This window comes from Amblyraja radiata, chromosome 5, assembly GCF_010909765.2.
Source record: "Amblyraja radiata isolate CabotCenter1 chromosome 5, sAmbRad1.1.pri, whole genome shotgun sequence".
In the NCBI taxonomy this organism is placed as follows: Eukaryota; Metazoa; Chordata; class Chondrichthyes; order Rajiformes; family Rajidae; genus Amblyraja; species Amblyraja radiata.
Window position 1 is genome coordinate 32,378,468 of NC_045960.1, and position 14,914 is coordinate 32,393,381.

The 14,914-nt window shown below is 38.9% G+C and overlaps 1 protein-coding gene across 3 annotated transcripts in view; it reads left to right on the forward strand.

Annotated features, from left to right (window-relative positions):
* pde7b (phosphodiesterase 7B) overlaps positions 1-14,914 on the forward strand; it is a 115,938-nt gene that overhangs the window by 20,370 nt on the left and 80,654 nt on the right. For all 3 annotated transcript variants that reach the window (XM_033020952.1, XM_033020951.1, XM_033020953.1), the window contains exon 2: positions 11,921-11,978. Coding sequence is in view for 1 of the 3 variants with exons in the window: in XM_033020951.1 (XP_032876842.1) it covers positions 11,921-11,978 (58 nt within the window). In the remaining 2 variants the exon portion in view is untranslated. The remainder of the gene's footprint in view (positions 1-11,920; positions 11,979-14,914) is intronic.

Below are 14,914 nucleotides of genomic sequence, written 5' to 3' on the forward strand. Positions count from 1 at the left end.
GAATTAGTATAACTGTAGATGCTGCACTCAACTTTCAGCACGGTACTCCTCAAATTAGGACTTACCTTTTTAGCAGTAGTTTCCATACTCATGAATGGGTTCTTTTTAAAGTTATGTGTTTACAGACGTATGTGAATTTTCTAATAGCAGTAGTGCAATTTTCTTACAACTGAATGCTCTTTATTTTAATCATTTTTCATTATATTCTTAAGCCTTAAAACTGTAGTGTAAACTGCAGAATCTGGTGAATACTTTGCCTTGTCTGATGTCAAAAATCTTAAATGTTAGCAGAGGTTTTGTCAATACTATTTAAAGAGCTTTGTTTTTGTTAAAATATTTTATACTTTGTTTCATTCAGGGTTAAAACTTGTGAAATCCATTGAATCTTCTGAAGCACAGTTCCACCACTGACAACCTGGCCTCTGAAATGGCTGTTAAAATTTGTGTTTGAACTGTTGCTTGTGTTTAGATTATCTCGCCTTGTTCCTTTCCTGCTTCATAGATGACACATGCGACGAGCCTCACAATTTGTATCTAGATTGCTGCATAGTTTCCGTTTTATTTTGCATTGCATTTTGAACACACTGAGAATTGTCTTGATATCTGTTGATATTTTGTGGTCGCAAGCCAGTCCTTCATTCATTGTGGCAATGGTACCAGTGGTACCATTTATGAGGGGGGAAAAAAGAAGCTTGCAGTCACACTGGGTGTGTTCAGAGCAGACGACCTTGTTATGGGAACTACATCTGTAAATTGAAGTACAGCTACCAAATGAGACCTGCATCTATTACGAAAGTAATTGGCTTTGTGCCAATGCATCCAACAATCTGAAGCAGTGTTCCTTATTCAAATACTTTCAGCACTTTCCCCATATAAAGGAGCCAGCAGCATTGGAGCGCACAACACTTCTGCCTTGTTCCACGTTTTTCCAAATTGCGAGATCATAATGGCTGCACACAACCATTAATCACCCATTCCAAGATCGAGTGGCACACAAACCTAACCCTTCTATTTCCCTGACTGCAGGCAAGCTGATACCGTACCCATGGTGTCATTAGCAAGAAAGTGGTAAGGAGCAAAAAATATCCTTTCACAACCACAAGCTGCAGTTCAGCATCAGCGCTTTGAGGTTTCTGTCTCCACTATTGTTCTGTAGAATACAACATCAACATGGTTAGATTGGGAGTGGGGTGTCGATTGATGGGTGTGGGGTCGATGCAATAGCCCCATATTATTAACCTCACCAATATCTTGAGGGAAAATAAAACGTTTATCACACAGCTGTTCATCTCCGCATAACCTTCGGCAGCAGAGAAAGAAGGATATCAAGGAAACTTGAACTCTGACGGCATGTGCATTTATTACTCTGCTAACTATGTTACCCTTTCATCAATGAGTCTGTGTACCCCACCAAAGCTGTGGACTACCCTACACTGCTATGAGAGATGCCCAATCAGTTGAGATTTTTAAACGGCAGCTAAAAACTTATCTTTTCAATCAAGCTTTTAACCTACTTTACTTCTGATGACATTGTAAAAAATACCTTTATTCTCTTGTATTTATCTCAGCATGCCCTTCAGTAGATTGTGTGTTCATATAGTATATGGGACTCTGTATTTGACCTCAGATTTTTTGTTTTTTGTCCTTTCACACTCTCATTTTTTTATTTGATATGTTTATATAAACCTGTGCTTTTTATGCTATTGACTGTCTATGTCCTTACTGTTTTAAATTATATTTTTGTTTAGACCTGTGTTTTTGTGGAAAGCACTTTGGGTTGCATTCAATTGTATGAAAAGTGCGATACAGATAAAGTTATTATTATTATTATTTGACCCATCTTTTACTGTCTGAACAAAGGTGCATGCTTGACATGTATGTGTAATTATTGACTAAATTCTATACATGTACTTTTCCCATGGATTATTTGAGGGTAGTTAATGTATTATGGTATTGTACAGTATAGCATTAAAAGTCTCTTAAATGGTGCCTCTCTATGAATGATCTCTCAGTGAGATGAGATTATTGAATTGCTAAGGAATGTAGTGTAGTGATTGCCTACTTTTGTCAATTTGCAGACCCCAGGAGGACAAACTGGATGGTTCAGATAGGGTAGCATCTTAAAAGACATCTGTCTGTGTTGCTTTCTGTTGTGATTGAGAAGCTTGCACTCAGTGATAGAAAGGGGGGAAGTTCCACAGGAAATTGAGTCTTTTCCTGAGAGAACCCTATGGATTTGAGCCCGCAGACTCAATAGAAACAATCAGAATTTGTAAAGAGAAGTTTAAAAGTTGCAGACGTGAAGTCTTCTACCAGAGTTGCAGTATTAATAGATTTTTGAAAAAAGTTACCATGCTGACATTTTGCACAACGTGAAACTGACACAATACAGAAGGGCACTTGCTTTAAAAAGAGCTATGTTTGGCTTTCTAATGTAGTTAGTGGAGTTTAAGACTAGGGAGTAAAACACTAGTTCTCCAGAGATGCTGCCTGATGTGCTGAGTAACTCCAGCACACTGTGTCCCTGTATTTTTGTGAATCCGCATCCGCAGTTCCTTGTTTCTACTAGTTTTCTGGTCCTGGCCAATAGATTAGATTGAAATTGCCAACCTTGGGTGTTGTGCTGTATGATGTGCAAACCATCAAACATTTGAATGAATGAAAAATTCTGCATTGATAATAAAATATTGCAACTTGCCTAACTTCTGCATAAGTTTCCATGGTCTTCCTGCTTTCCCTCAATAAAAACTGATTACATAATTTGAGAACTCTATCCTTCTATTTAATTTGAATGGGCAAAGGTTGTCGGATGTTTTGGAATTGTGTAGGTACAGCATAACTCTCTTCTTCTGTTTTCTTCAGTTAATAATATACTTTATTCAGTAAAAGTCCAATATTCTGCTGTCCAAATATTCAGAAATCCCAGTAGTTTGGTAACTAGCTCACGCAGAATGCTTCACGAGAAAGTCAATAACAAAATTGTGTGACATCTGAATGAAGTGAATTGGGGAGGTTGATGGTGGGGGGGGGAGGGAGTTGGGGGAGAGAGAGGGAAAAGAAAATGCCACTCTGGCAGCACCAAAGTCCAGAGCATGATGGATTATTAGAGGCTACCAATTAGGTTCCAAGTGTACCCAGTGCACATTCTTCAATTTGCTTTGCTACCTGAAGTTGCTTGCTTACTGAATTATATGTTGATGCAATGTGTATTTCGACTCTTATTATGGCATATCTATAAGAGGTGTTTTTGGAGGCAGCCATAGACCGTACCTGTATAAATAGTATGGAGTTCACGATTATCAGTGTCTCCCTTGTAACGTTGCAATGGTACAGAGGAATTTTGGAATTAAATTAATTATAATAGGGATGTATTATGCATGAGGTATGTATTTTAAATAGGAATGTTCTAGGCACTGTACCTTGCAACCTTTTGAAGTGCCATTTGGCCTATTGATGTTTGAAATGCTGTACTGATTTGATCTGTAAAGTCCAGTGACAATCAGCAAATCTATCTGTGGCTGCATCATGAAGTCCATCTTGTCTCACAGCCAAGCCTAATTTCCAAATCATCAAGGAGCTACTCATACACTTAAAGTGTTGAATTGTTAGCAGCTACATCATGCCGATTGGTAAGAAATATTTTTATAATTGATAGTTGATGTGAAGTGGAAGGGTGAGAGATGGTTGTCACAGAGGATCAGTCAGTGGGGAGAGACAGCATTTGAACAGGCTGTGGAATTGTTGATGCAACTTGGCACTTAAAATATGGCCAGTCTATTTAATGGCAAGTAAAGGTTCCTTTAAATGATCACTGCTAGGATCCCAGAAGTCTGTATCGCAAGCTTGGGGCATGCTCTGTCCATTAATTATGAAAATTCCTGGAGGAATTCTAATTCCTGGTGTCAGATAACTATTTTCTATAGATAATTAGGCTTGCACCTATTTAGAAAGGGGAAGTTTGACCAGATTTTTTGTTTGTGGTTCCTCTGGCATCATAGAGACTTGATTTATTTTTTTAACGAGATATTTGTGAGGATGATGTTACTTATAAATTTAACCCTAACTTGCACAACTTACTTTACCAATATTTCCCTCATGTCAGCCCTCAATCCCACAACCCACCTTCCTTGGACGGAGCAGCAATGGAGCACCTTAGTCATCTCCTTCTCACCTTCACCTTTTATCCCACCAGTCATTGCATCTCATGTTGCGCTTGGGTAGCTTGTGACCCAATGCTATGCACATGGAAATTTCCAATTTCAGATAATTCATATCCTCAGTATTTTTCTCCTACGCACACTTGCTTAACTAGTTTTCATATTCCTGTATTCACCTTTTCCCAAGCCCTCCCTGCACTTGGTTCTATCTGCCAGTCATTGCATCCTCATCTAATTCTACCTATCACCTATCAGCTTCTATCCCTGTCCACAATATTGCTTCATACCATTGATCTTTCCTCTTCCTTCTCGCTCATGATGCGGAGTCATGACCTGAAACAATGTTCTTGCTAATTTTGCCTCCACAGATGCTGCTTGACCCGCTGACTTCCAGTATTGTTTTCTCTTCCACATTCCAGCATCTGCAATCTCTTTTGTCTTGCATAAAAAAATCGAGTGGCTCAACAAATTTCATTTTTTCAATTAATATTCTCATCTTTTCCAATTTAAATGTGTGCAAGCGTGCTCTATGTATCTATTCATTTTCAAGATGTGGGCATCTTCGTCAAGGCTAGAATTGAAGGCTTAATTCTGAGAAAGTTATTAGCCACTTTCTTGAAACTGAAACACATTTTCTCATAGATTTATACAAATGTGATTAACATATTGAGATAAGTTGTCAACTACATTGAAGTGAGATTGTCAGACTGGGTGATGATGTTTTCTTATTTCCAGGGCTTTTTCAAGAGAAAGTGCTTTGTATGCTTCATGCTTCACATTATGTGTTGCAAAAATTAGATTTCTGAACAAAATGTTAACTTTATGCTTGCTAATTTTGAAGAATATTGGTGTTGATTAAAACGCGTGCTGCTTCAGGAATCCCAATTTCATAGTTGTAAACAATTTAAGAATAATTCGATATTTAAACCTTTTCTTCCATCCACTAGACAACTGACTTCACAGTGTACTTTAAGATTAATGTTTGATGAACAATTAACCTCAAATAGAAATGCTGTGGGTTTTGAATAGGTCTTTTTTTTAAGCAAAAACAATTAATGTAGTATCTTTTTGAGATGTGCAAACTTATTTATTTTAAAGTGTCAACATTAGAGCACTAGTGAAGAGCATAATTTGTTTAATACATTATTGAATAATGCTTGAAAACGTCTATTGTTTATTACAATGTCATTATGTAAACATAGTCATGAATAATTTCAATGGTATTGTACCATAAATAATGTTTTACATGTTTTCATATAAACAATGCAACTCTTAACTGTGGAAAAGAATGGTGCGAATATAATTCACGATGCTGAATGTAGCTGCAATTTCTATTAGAATTTTGATTCAATTAAAATTTCTGTGCACTTTGAAGACCTTGTACAAGAATTGGCATCATTTAGCACTGATCTGGTTGAACGCTCTGTGATTTTTAGCATTTGTTTTCAGCTATGACTTCCCAAGCTGGAATACATTTGGTGGACTCAAAATGCTATACATAACATGGGGAAACATGTGAAAGGATGTTCAGCTTTTTGCAAAATAACAGAATCCTAGGCTTTCTTTTTGTACAAACAAAATTCCAGCCAGGGATCCATCAGGGATAGTCTGACTTTAAAAAAAGCAATTAAAAAAAAAAAAGTTTACACGAAGCAATGTTTTTTTTAAAGTAAGATGGCAGAGTAACTGTGTGGCTATTTTCTGCCTCCATCCAAAGGTAAAGTAAGCTGCATTGTTTTTAATGGTTTATTTTCTCTATTCTTTTGCCTGAAGCAGACCTTTGGGATTGGTGACTGACTTTCACCCTGATGTTGTAGCTTCTGAGGTAGCTAACAAGACCAATGTGACCTTTCCACAGAATGCAGTGTCTGTTTTGGTAGTCTGGTGTTCCACATGTGATCAAGGTGGTCTGCCCAATATAGTCAACTGAATGTAATTCTGTCTTCAGCACGTGGGATGTTGGCTTAGATGATGAAACTAACATTGGTTTGTTTATCACTCCAATGTCTTGTGATCACAACTCTTCTTGCTCCATCCTAAACCACCACCCATACCTATCTTCTGATCCCCCTTTATTACATTGTGTTACATGTATTTACACTAATACACTTGTTACATTATGTTTTATTTCCTCCAACCCTCTGCGGTGGAACCCTCTCCAAGACAGACGTGAAGCTCACCGTTTGACCTGTTTTTACAAAATGTTAAATGGTCAGCTCGACATAGACTACAAGACCTACACCAAACCCAAACCAATTAGGAGCAGACGAGGGCATTCGATCCAATTTGTGATCCCAGCTACAAAGACAGATGTGTACAGCAATTCGTTCTTCCCCTGCACAATTAAAGCATGGAATAATCTCCACCCAACTATAGTTACCCAACCAGATACAACTAAATTTAAAGTAGCTCTTTCTTCCCAATAACCCTTTCTGGATTAAGCCCCCCCTTCACCACCTCCAGTTTAAATTCCATTTGGAATATTTTGGAGGACCAAGAAACCCCTTAGCTCTTCCACGCTATGCATGTACATATTCTTCGTAACTTGCATTCATGCTAAACAGAACATTTATGAAGCGCCTTTTGGATATTGTACTATTCTAAAGGTGCTAAAAAAATCATAGGTGCAGAATGACGAGTTGAGTTGGAAAATTGTGTGAAGACCTTTGCCTTTTATTGGTAAATATGTAAAATGCAAAAGTGGCCACTTGTGGTACTCAATAGAGTCCACCTGATTCAATTTACCACAAAAGCAACTAATACTCTCCTATGTGTTTAGTGCTAGCAACCAAAGGCAATTTTCTTCACATATGATTACTTTCAGCTACTGGACGACCTGTGCCTTCAAAGGATATATACCCTTGTGTCTGAGGATCACGATGTTTTGTAAAAAAATAAAGCATCTTGAATGAAGTAAATATTCTGAAGTATTTGGCAGGTCACCACAGAAAAAGCAGACGTTGACATTTTGGCAGTCATGATGAAGAGGCCACATCTGAAGCATTTAGTTTGATTGTTCATTTCACTGCTGCAGATTGATCATCCATGTGTTTCCAGCACTTTTAGTTTATGAATTAAATATTAACTAAATATGTATTGATATTTTTTATAATAATCAAGAATATTCATTTCACAAAGCAAATTCTGGCAAATAGTTAACAGCTATGGCACAGTTGAATAGAGTTGAACAGTGGGCTGTTTTTAAAATAGGATCTTTTAAGTCATCAGTGCCCTTTGGGGAGGTGCAAAGGGCAGCAAATGCGGCACCTTAGTTGGAAAGGGCAACAGGTAGAAGCTCATTAACTTTTGGCTTCTGAGTCAGCGGTATGGAAATTACTGGGGAAATGCCTTGAGCAATAAGATTGGTCAAAGAGGGGCAAATATAGTCAGCATGGCTTTGTTGCGGGACATCTTGTCTGACCAATTTGATTCATTTTGTTCAAAAGGATGACAAATTGCACTTATGAGAGCAGCTCAGGTGATGTAAGTTGCTTAGACTTAGTGATGATGAAATCTAGGGCCATTTGACAAATTGATTAAAACTGGCTTGACGATATGAGGCAGAAGATGACGATAGGGATACGACGACTTTGATCCTAAGGAATTACCTAAGAAGAAAGCAGCTTATAATTACATAATTACAGTAGAACATGTATTAAATCTTTCAAAGTACCTTTGAATTGTGAAGAAAAAGGCTTGAATTTGTGCCTAAATTCCACAGCTCATCATTGCACCTCAAACAGTACCTGAGGGAAATTCCAAATTTCACTTTACTGTTATGCACTGGCTTGAAATATTTTAAATAGGTATGTTTCCAAACTTTTTATGGAATTTTGGATTAGTTGTAACTTTTTTTTATTTTTACAAAATAAGACCTAATATTACCGGATGTAAAATAGCAGCAAGAATCATCTTTTCCCTCCCGTCTTTGTCTCCTTTTCACCTCCAGCCTTTGTCACTTATTCCACTCATCTGCTAATCAAACCCCTCATCTGTATCCACCTATCACTGGCCAGGCTTTGTCCTGCACCCACCTCTCTTTTCCATCTTTCTCCCCCTTCCTTCTACCTGTCCATTCCTTTCCAGGTGCTGCCTGATCCGCTGAATTCCTCCAGAGCTTTGTGATGTGGTGTGGTGGCACCGAATGGCAGCGGCTCGACAGCAGTCCATCTGTTTTTTATTCTTATCATTTTGGTTTCGTTAAATGTATGTTTTGATTCTAGTTTTATTATTTTTTTAGCTGTGTATATGTGGGGGGTGGGGGGGTGGGGGAAACGGTTAATCTCTTCCCTGTTCGGGGACCCGACTTTTTCCCTGCCGGGTCTCCGATGTTGACGGCCTCTGGCCGGAACCAACCTGAGGGCTCCAGTCGCGGAGCCTGCGGACCTGCCATCGCGGAGCTGGCCGACTTCGGAGCGGGAGGAGCAGTGGTGGCGCGGGGCTGCGACCCGACTTCGGTGCTTCGGAGGCTCCGGCCGCAGGCCCTGTGGACGGTAACATTGGGAGCTCGCAGGTGCCTGGTGGGAGACCGCTTTACGGAGATCCTGCAACAGCAACTTCTCCCGCTGGAATCGCAGGGTGAAATGACTTGGAGCGGGGCCTAACATCGCCCGGCGCGGCTTAACGAACGCGGGACTTACCATCGACCGCCGGGGGCTTGGTACTAGGTCTAACATCGGGAGCCCCAGTTCGCCTCGACGTTGCAGTTGGACTGCTGGACCGCGGGAGAAAAACAAGGGAAGACATAAGACTTTTGCCTTCCATCACAGTGAGGAGGTGTTGGAGATTCACTGTGATGGATGTTTGTGTAAAGTGTGTTAAGTGTGTGTCTTGGGTTTTTTTGTAATTGTTAAGATTGTAGAAAATGCAATTTTGTTCAACCCAAGCTGTTTGAATGACAATAAAAGGCATTCTATTCTATTCTATTTTGCTCCAGATTCTTGCATATGCAGTTCCTTGTGTCTCCACGACTTCTGATATATTGCTGTGCAAAGTTTTGAAGATTATATATACCAAAGCTAATCCATAGATTTGTTTCGACTAAAATTAATTCATTTGCAATGGGAAATAACAACAAAGGCAATGTTAAAAGTGCTTGTTCTGCAACATGGGCTACAATGCATTTTGAACCTACTTGAGTGGATTTGTGCTACAAATGGCATTGCAGGATTCTTGGAAAACTCCATATTGCATGATGGCTTAATTGTTATGATGCCAATAAAGGAAATGCTCTGGCAACAGTGTAGAGGAGTAAAGAAAATGTTTCATAACTGCTAACTTTGCTGTTCATCCTTAAGATTTCCAATCCTAGTGTTTCTCTGTTTATATTCCACCTCCCCTGCTGCCAGGTCAGTGTCTTTGTGATTGAGCTATATTGCAGTAGTTTCTTTGCCAATGAAACCTTTATAAATCAAGCTTCCTTTCAAAGTTGTTTTAAGTTCATAATTGTGCCTTTCAGTTCTTACTGATCATTGGCCTTGAAACAAAGATAAATGGTCGATGGGCCAAGCAGTGCGATCTCATGGTCCCTTCACTTAATCCCCTACATAATATGATCAAACTGGGTTCTGTGTATTGCTGCATAATGTGAAATGTTATTCAAAATTATTGTTGTATTATGCAAACATTATTAGCTGTCATCGTGCCTACTTCAAGTGTTTTATTTAACAAATGCATTCTTGTTCCTCTGAACTAGGGCTGATTTTTGTGTGCGCATCCATCTGTTATTTCAGATGTTTATAAGGAAATATTTATGTATGGAGCCACACGAGCTGGGAGATATCTTCAAAGAATATTCCTAATCTTTAAGTGGAGAAAGACAAGAAGCTAAGGAATTAAGTAAATGAATAGTGAAGTCTTGCAAAATATTCACATTGCCAAAGAGGAGGTGCTGACAGTCTTAAAGCATATTAAGATGAATAAGTCCCTTGGCCTGACCAAGTATATCCTAAAACACAGTGGGAGCCAGGGAAGAAATTGTAAGAGTGAATGAACTGGCCAATTAGAAACAACATTGGCTCGGTGGAAAGGAATCAGAGGGTGGTTGTTTTGTTCGTGGTATGGATGACAATATTGTTGACATGGTTGGCAAGTTTACAGATGACTCCAAAATTAGTGGTATAGTGGACAGTGAAGAGGGCTATCTAAGAAGTGACCAGAAAAGGGCAAATGTAATTTAATTTAGACAAGCGTGAGGTGTTGTACTTTGTAAGTTAAACCAGGGCAGGACTCGAAGAGTAAATGGTAGGGCCCTGGGGAGTGTTGTAGAATAGAGACCAAGCTATATACTTCCCTGAAAATTGAGACACAGTTAGTGAAGGTGGTGTTTGAAACACTTGCTTTCATCAGCATTGAGCATTGCGTACAGTGGTTTTAACGTCATGCAGCAGCCGCACAAGTTATTGATAAGACCACATTCAAGTTTGTGTGCAGTTCAGATCATCTAGGTATAGGAATGATGTCATTATGCTGGGAAGGTGTAGAAAAGATGCCCAACGATGTTACCAAAATTGGAGTGCTTCAGTTGCAGGGAAAGTCTAGATTGGTTGGGATCTGCGGGGTGTAGGAAACTGAGGAATGACCCTACAGAGATATATAAAATCATAAAGGGCATAGATAAGATGAATGTTTTTTCCCTAGAGTAGAAGAGATGAGTGGAGAAACATCTAAAAGAGAACTGGGAGGCAACCTTTTCACACAGCGGGTGGTGGGTATACAGAACAAGGTACCAGATTAAACTGTATTGAGGTGGGTACTTTTCCAGCATTTAAAAAGCATTTAGACAGGTACATGGATGAGAAAACTTTAGAAGAATATTGGCCCACTGCAGGCAATTGGGAGCATGGGTGGGTCAGCATGGATGAGTCGGGCTGAAGAGCCCTCCTCCGTGTTTAGTTTAGAGATACAGCGCTGAAATAGGCCCGCTGAGTCCGTGCCGACCAGCAATTTTCGCACCTTAACACTATCCTACACACACTAAGGACGATTTACACTTGTACCAAGCCAATTAATCTACAAACCTGTACATCTTTGGAGTGTGGGAGGAAATCAAAGAAAATTATTCTGTGCTGCCTTTGGCACTGGGAGAACGTACAACTCCCAGACTCCCAACTCCACAATTCCCAACTCCAACATACAAAACCCACTGGGAGAACGTACAAACTTGGTACAGACAGTACCTGTAGTCGGGCGCTGCAAGCACTGTAAGGCAGCAACTCTACCGCTGCGCCACCGTATTTAAGTCCATTACTCCATTGAAAGCTGTACTGTGGCCGGGATGTTTTGGAAGACGTGATTTGTAGATATGTTGTAGTTGCACAAATTGTTGGTAAGAATTCAAATATTAATTCTTAAGTAGAATATAATTTAAAAAGACCGCCCTAATAATTGCATCTTGTCAATTTTTCAATATTTTTTCTCGTGAGCAAAACTCCATTAACTTATATATCAGTTTTGCGCCTGATTAATATATCTACAGGCAAAAGTGGCAGATTTTCCAAAAAACACTTAGAATAGAATAGAATAGAATGTAATTTATTGTCATTCAAACCTAGGTTTGAACGAAATATCAATAGGTAATAGGTAAATAGTTTGTTGTGCGCAAAATATGGCAGGTAACTAATGAAGGGCCTTGTCCCATGCAGCATTCCTAGGATTCTAACTATCAATGTTTTCCTTTTCTTTCAGCTGTTCATAAATCTGAGATAAAGATCAAAGTTACTGGGTAAAAGTGTTGCATTTAATGGACTTTTATTTTCTTTCAGCGGTGTGGAGCTATCTCATTCGATGGCCCTGATCAGAATGCCCCATTTCGCATGCTAGGTAAGTCCATTTCAAGAGGAATTTACATTCATTGTGCAAAAGTGAAAATATTTCTACTATTGCTTGCAATATTCCTTTCCCCAAAAGGGACCATCTAGCCAGTGGATCTCTACTTGATTACCATCTAATATTCATTTTTGGATCGCGAGTGAGTATTATTACAAATAGATTTAAACTTGACCATGAAGACAGAACTTCAAGTAGCACCATGGAATGTTGTGAAGCTGCATTTCAAAGAACCTTGTGCAAACTACAGGAAAATGTACCATTAATTTCTGTTATTCAAGGGAATCTGCTGCTCTTGTCTTATTTTCATTGAGCTGTTTTTGAACAGAACTGTTGTTTTTTAAAGTTCACAAGACTCCCAGGGATCAGCAATAAATGTTGCTTTGTCATTGTTGTGCATAATCTATGATTTAATCTAAAAAAAAACTACATGGAGAATCCATAAGCCTCTTTGTCATTGTTCATTGAAGAATATTCATTTATTTCAATACCAGAATTATGTTAATATTACTAAAATCCAAATAGAATTTCAAAAATGAAATTTGAAAACAGACTTGTAATTTTTGTAGTTTTGAACTACAGATATGTTCCTTCTGCAGTAGCTACTTATTTCAGCAGTAAAAATATGGAAGTTTTAACATGCAGAACTTTTATTTGAAATCATCTGTCATCCAGACATTTATACAAAAAAAGGTTATTATTAAATGCTTGAAACATTACAACTGTCCTCAGAGGATTTAAATGGTTTTGGGTAAGTTACCGCGTCTGTGTTGAAAAGATGACTAATGCACTCTTCTGAATTACAACTATTTGCAGAAAAACGGGAAAGGGACAATCTCTTTCATGCCATTCATTCCTGGTTTCTTCAGTGTTTAGTTAATTGCATGCACATGGAAAAATAGGCAGAATCTAGAGGGAATCAATCACATTATCAAGGCTTTCTCCTGTCAATACAGAATTGAAATGCAATGCATGCATCAGTGTCTGTATGAAGATAGAGAGAATAGATTACAGGAAATGATTGTGAAGGATGGGATTGATCTGTGAACGGCATAGAAGCGATGGCCTGAAATGGCCTCCTTTGCTGAAGGGAAATATGTACCCAAATTCTTGTTGACTCCATTTCTATGAATGTTGCCTAATACTATACCATTTTTTAAACAAATTTCCAACATAATTCCAAGCTCAAGAAAATTTCCCAAACTTGCTCAAACTCTGAACAGCCTGCAAATCTACACAGAAATGTTACAATGCAATAGAAGTCAAAGGCAACACAGAATTGTGTTATTGTTCCCTTTTTAGTTCTTCTCTTAGACATGAAAGTTATAATTTGAATCCATCAATCATTCAGGCAGAGTGTGTATGAGAAAATGTAATTGTTGAAATTTTACCAGTGTTAATGTAAATAATTGTTGCCATAGCTACAGAATTCATAGACTCGTATCACATGGAAACTAGCCATTCAGCTCACTATGTCCATGTCAGCCAGAAGGCACCCATTTTTATTAAACCAATTTTCTAGCACTTGCCCCAAAGCCTTCTATATCCAGGTGATTTGTTCTTGTCTAGATGCCTCTTAACTGCCTTCAGCAACGTTGCTTCCACTACGTTCTCTTGCAGGGCATTCCAAATATTCAACACTCTTGGGTGATAAAAGTCCCAATCAAATCCCTCTAAATCTTTTCCCCTTTTCCCCTTTTCCCCAAGTCTTTGTCCTCTAGTATTATTCACCTCTGATAATGAGGAAACTGCACACTTTACTCCAGCTAAGGTCTGATTAAATGTATTATGAAGTTGACCTCCAGCTCTTGTATTCACTGCACCTACTAAAGAAGGCCAGCATCCCAAATGCCTTCTTGACCACGTAATCCACCTGTGCTGCCATCTTCAAGAATATTAGGACTTTCACATCTTGGTCTCTCTATTCATCAATACTGTCTACAACCTTGCCATTCAAGGTAATTGTACTGACCCCATTAGTACATCCAAAATGCATCACCTTGCATTGATCAAGATTAAATTGCATCTGTCATTACTCAGCCCATTTCACCATCATATCAAGAGTTCCGGTGGCCTAAGACTACCCACACTACTATCAACAACACATCTAATAACATCTGCAAACTTCCTGATTTTGACTTCTAGGTCTACAGCCAAATCATTTGCATATAAAACAAACAGTAATGGTCCCATTCCAGATCCCTATGGAACAGCACCGGTGACAGGCGCCCAATCACATAAACAACCCTTTGCCATCATTCTCTGCTCCCTATTGCCAAGTCTACAATGAACCCAACACATTTTCACCATCCAAAATTGGTTCATCACTACCCGCTTTTGCAGACATCTTCATCCTCTCATTAATGAGATATGAGGTTCCCACCTAGTTCGAAAATGCATCACTGTCAAAGAAGAGTAAAGTGACGTGCCTCAATTACTACTGACCGGTGGCAATGACGTTAGTTATGGCGCATATCAACTCCTACCTCAACAAGAACCTGCACCCATTATATAAAAAGTGCAAGGGCCGCAATGAAGTAAGCTGGAAGTTCAGGGTTCACCCTTGGCTTACAAGAGGTCTGTTCAGTAGTCTGATAACAACAGGAAAATGTGTTTGGTTGGAAAAATAATGTTGAACTGGTGCTATTGCCAACAAATGGAAGTCTGCTGTAGGTGTTGTTATCCAGATGGTCCACATATGGGTGAAGGGCCAGGGAAATGGACCTGTTGTGATAGGTTTATGCACTGCAATTCACCTCCTATCTAGGAGGGTAGAGTTAATGTGTCTTCACCACTCAATGAAGCACATTTCAACAGTTGATGTCAGATCCACTGGACAGTAGTCATTAAGGCAAAGTATCTTATGTTCATGTACATGAATACATGTTTCACCAGTCCATCCTGACTGACAATTGATCAATATCAGGGAT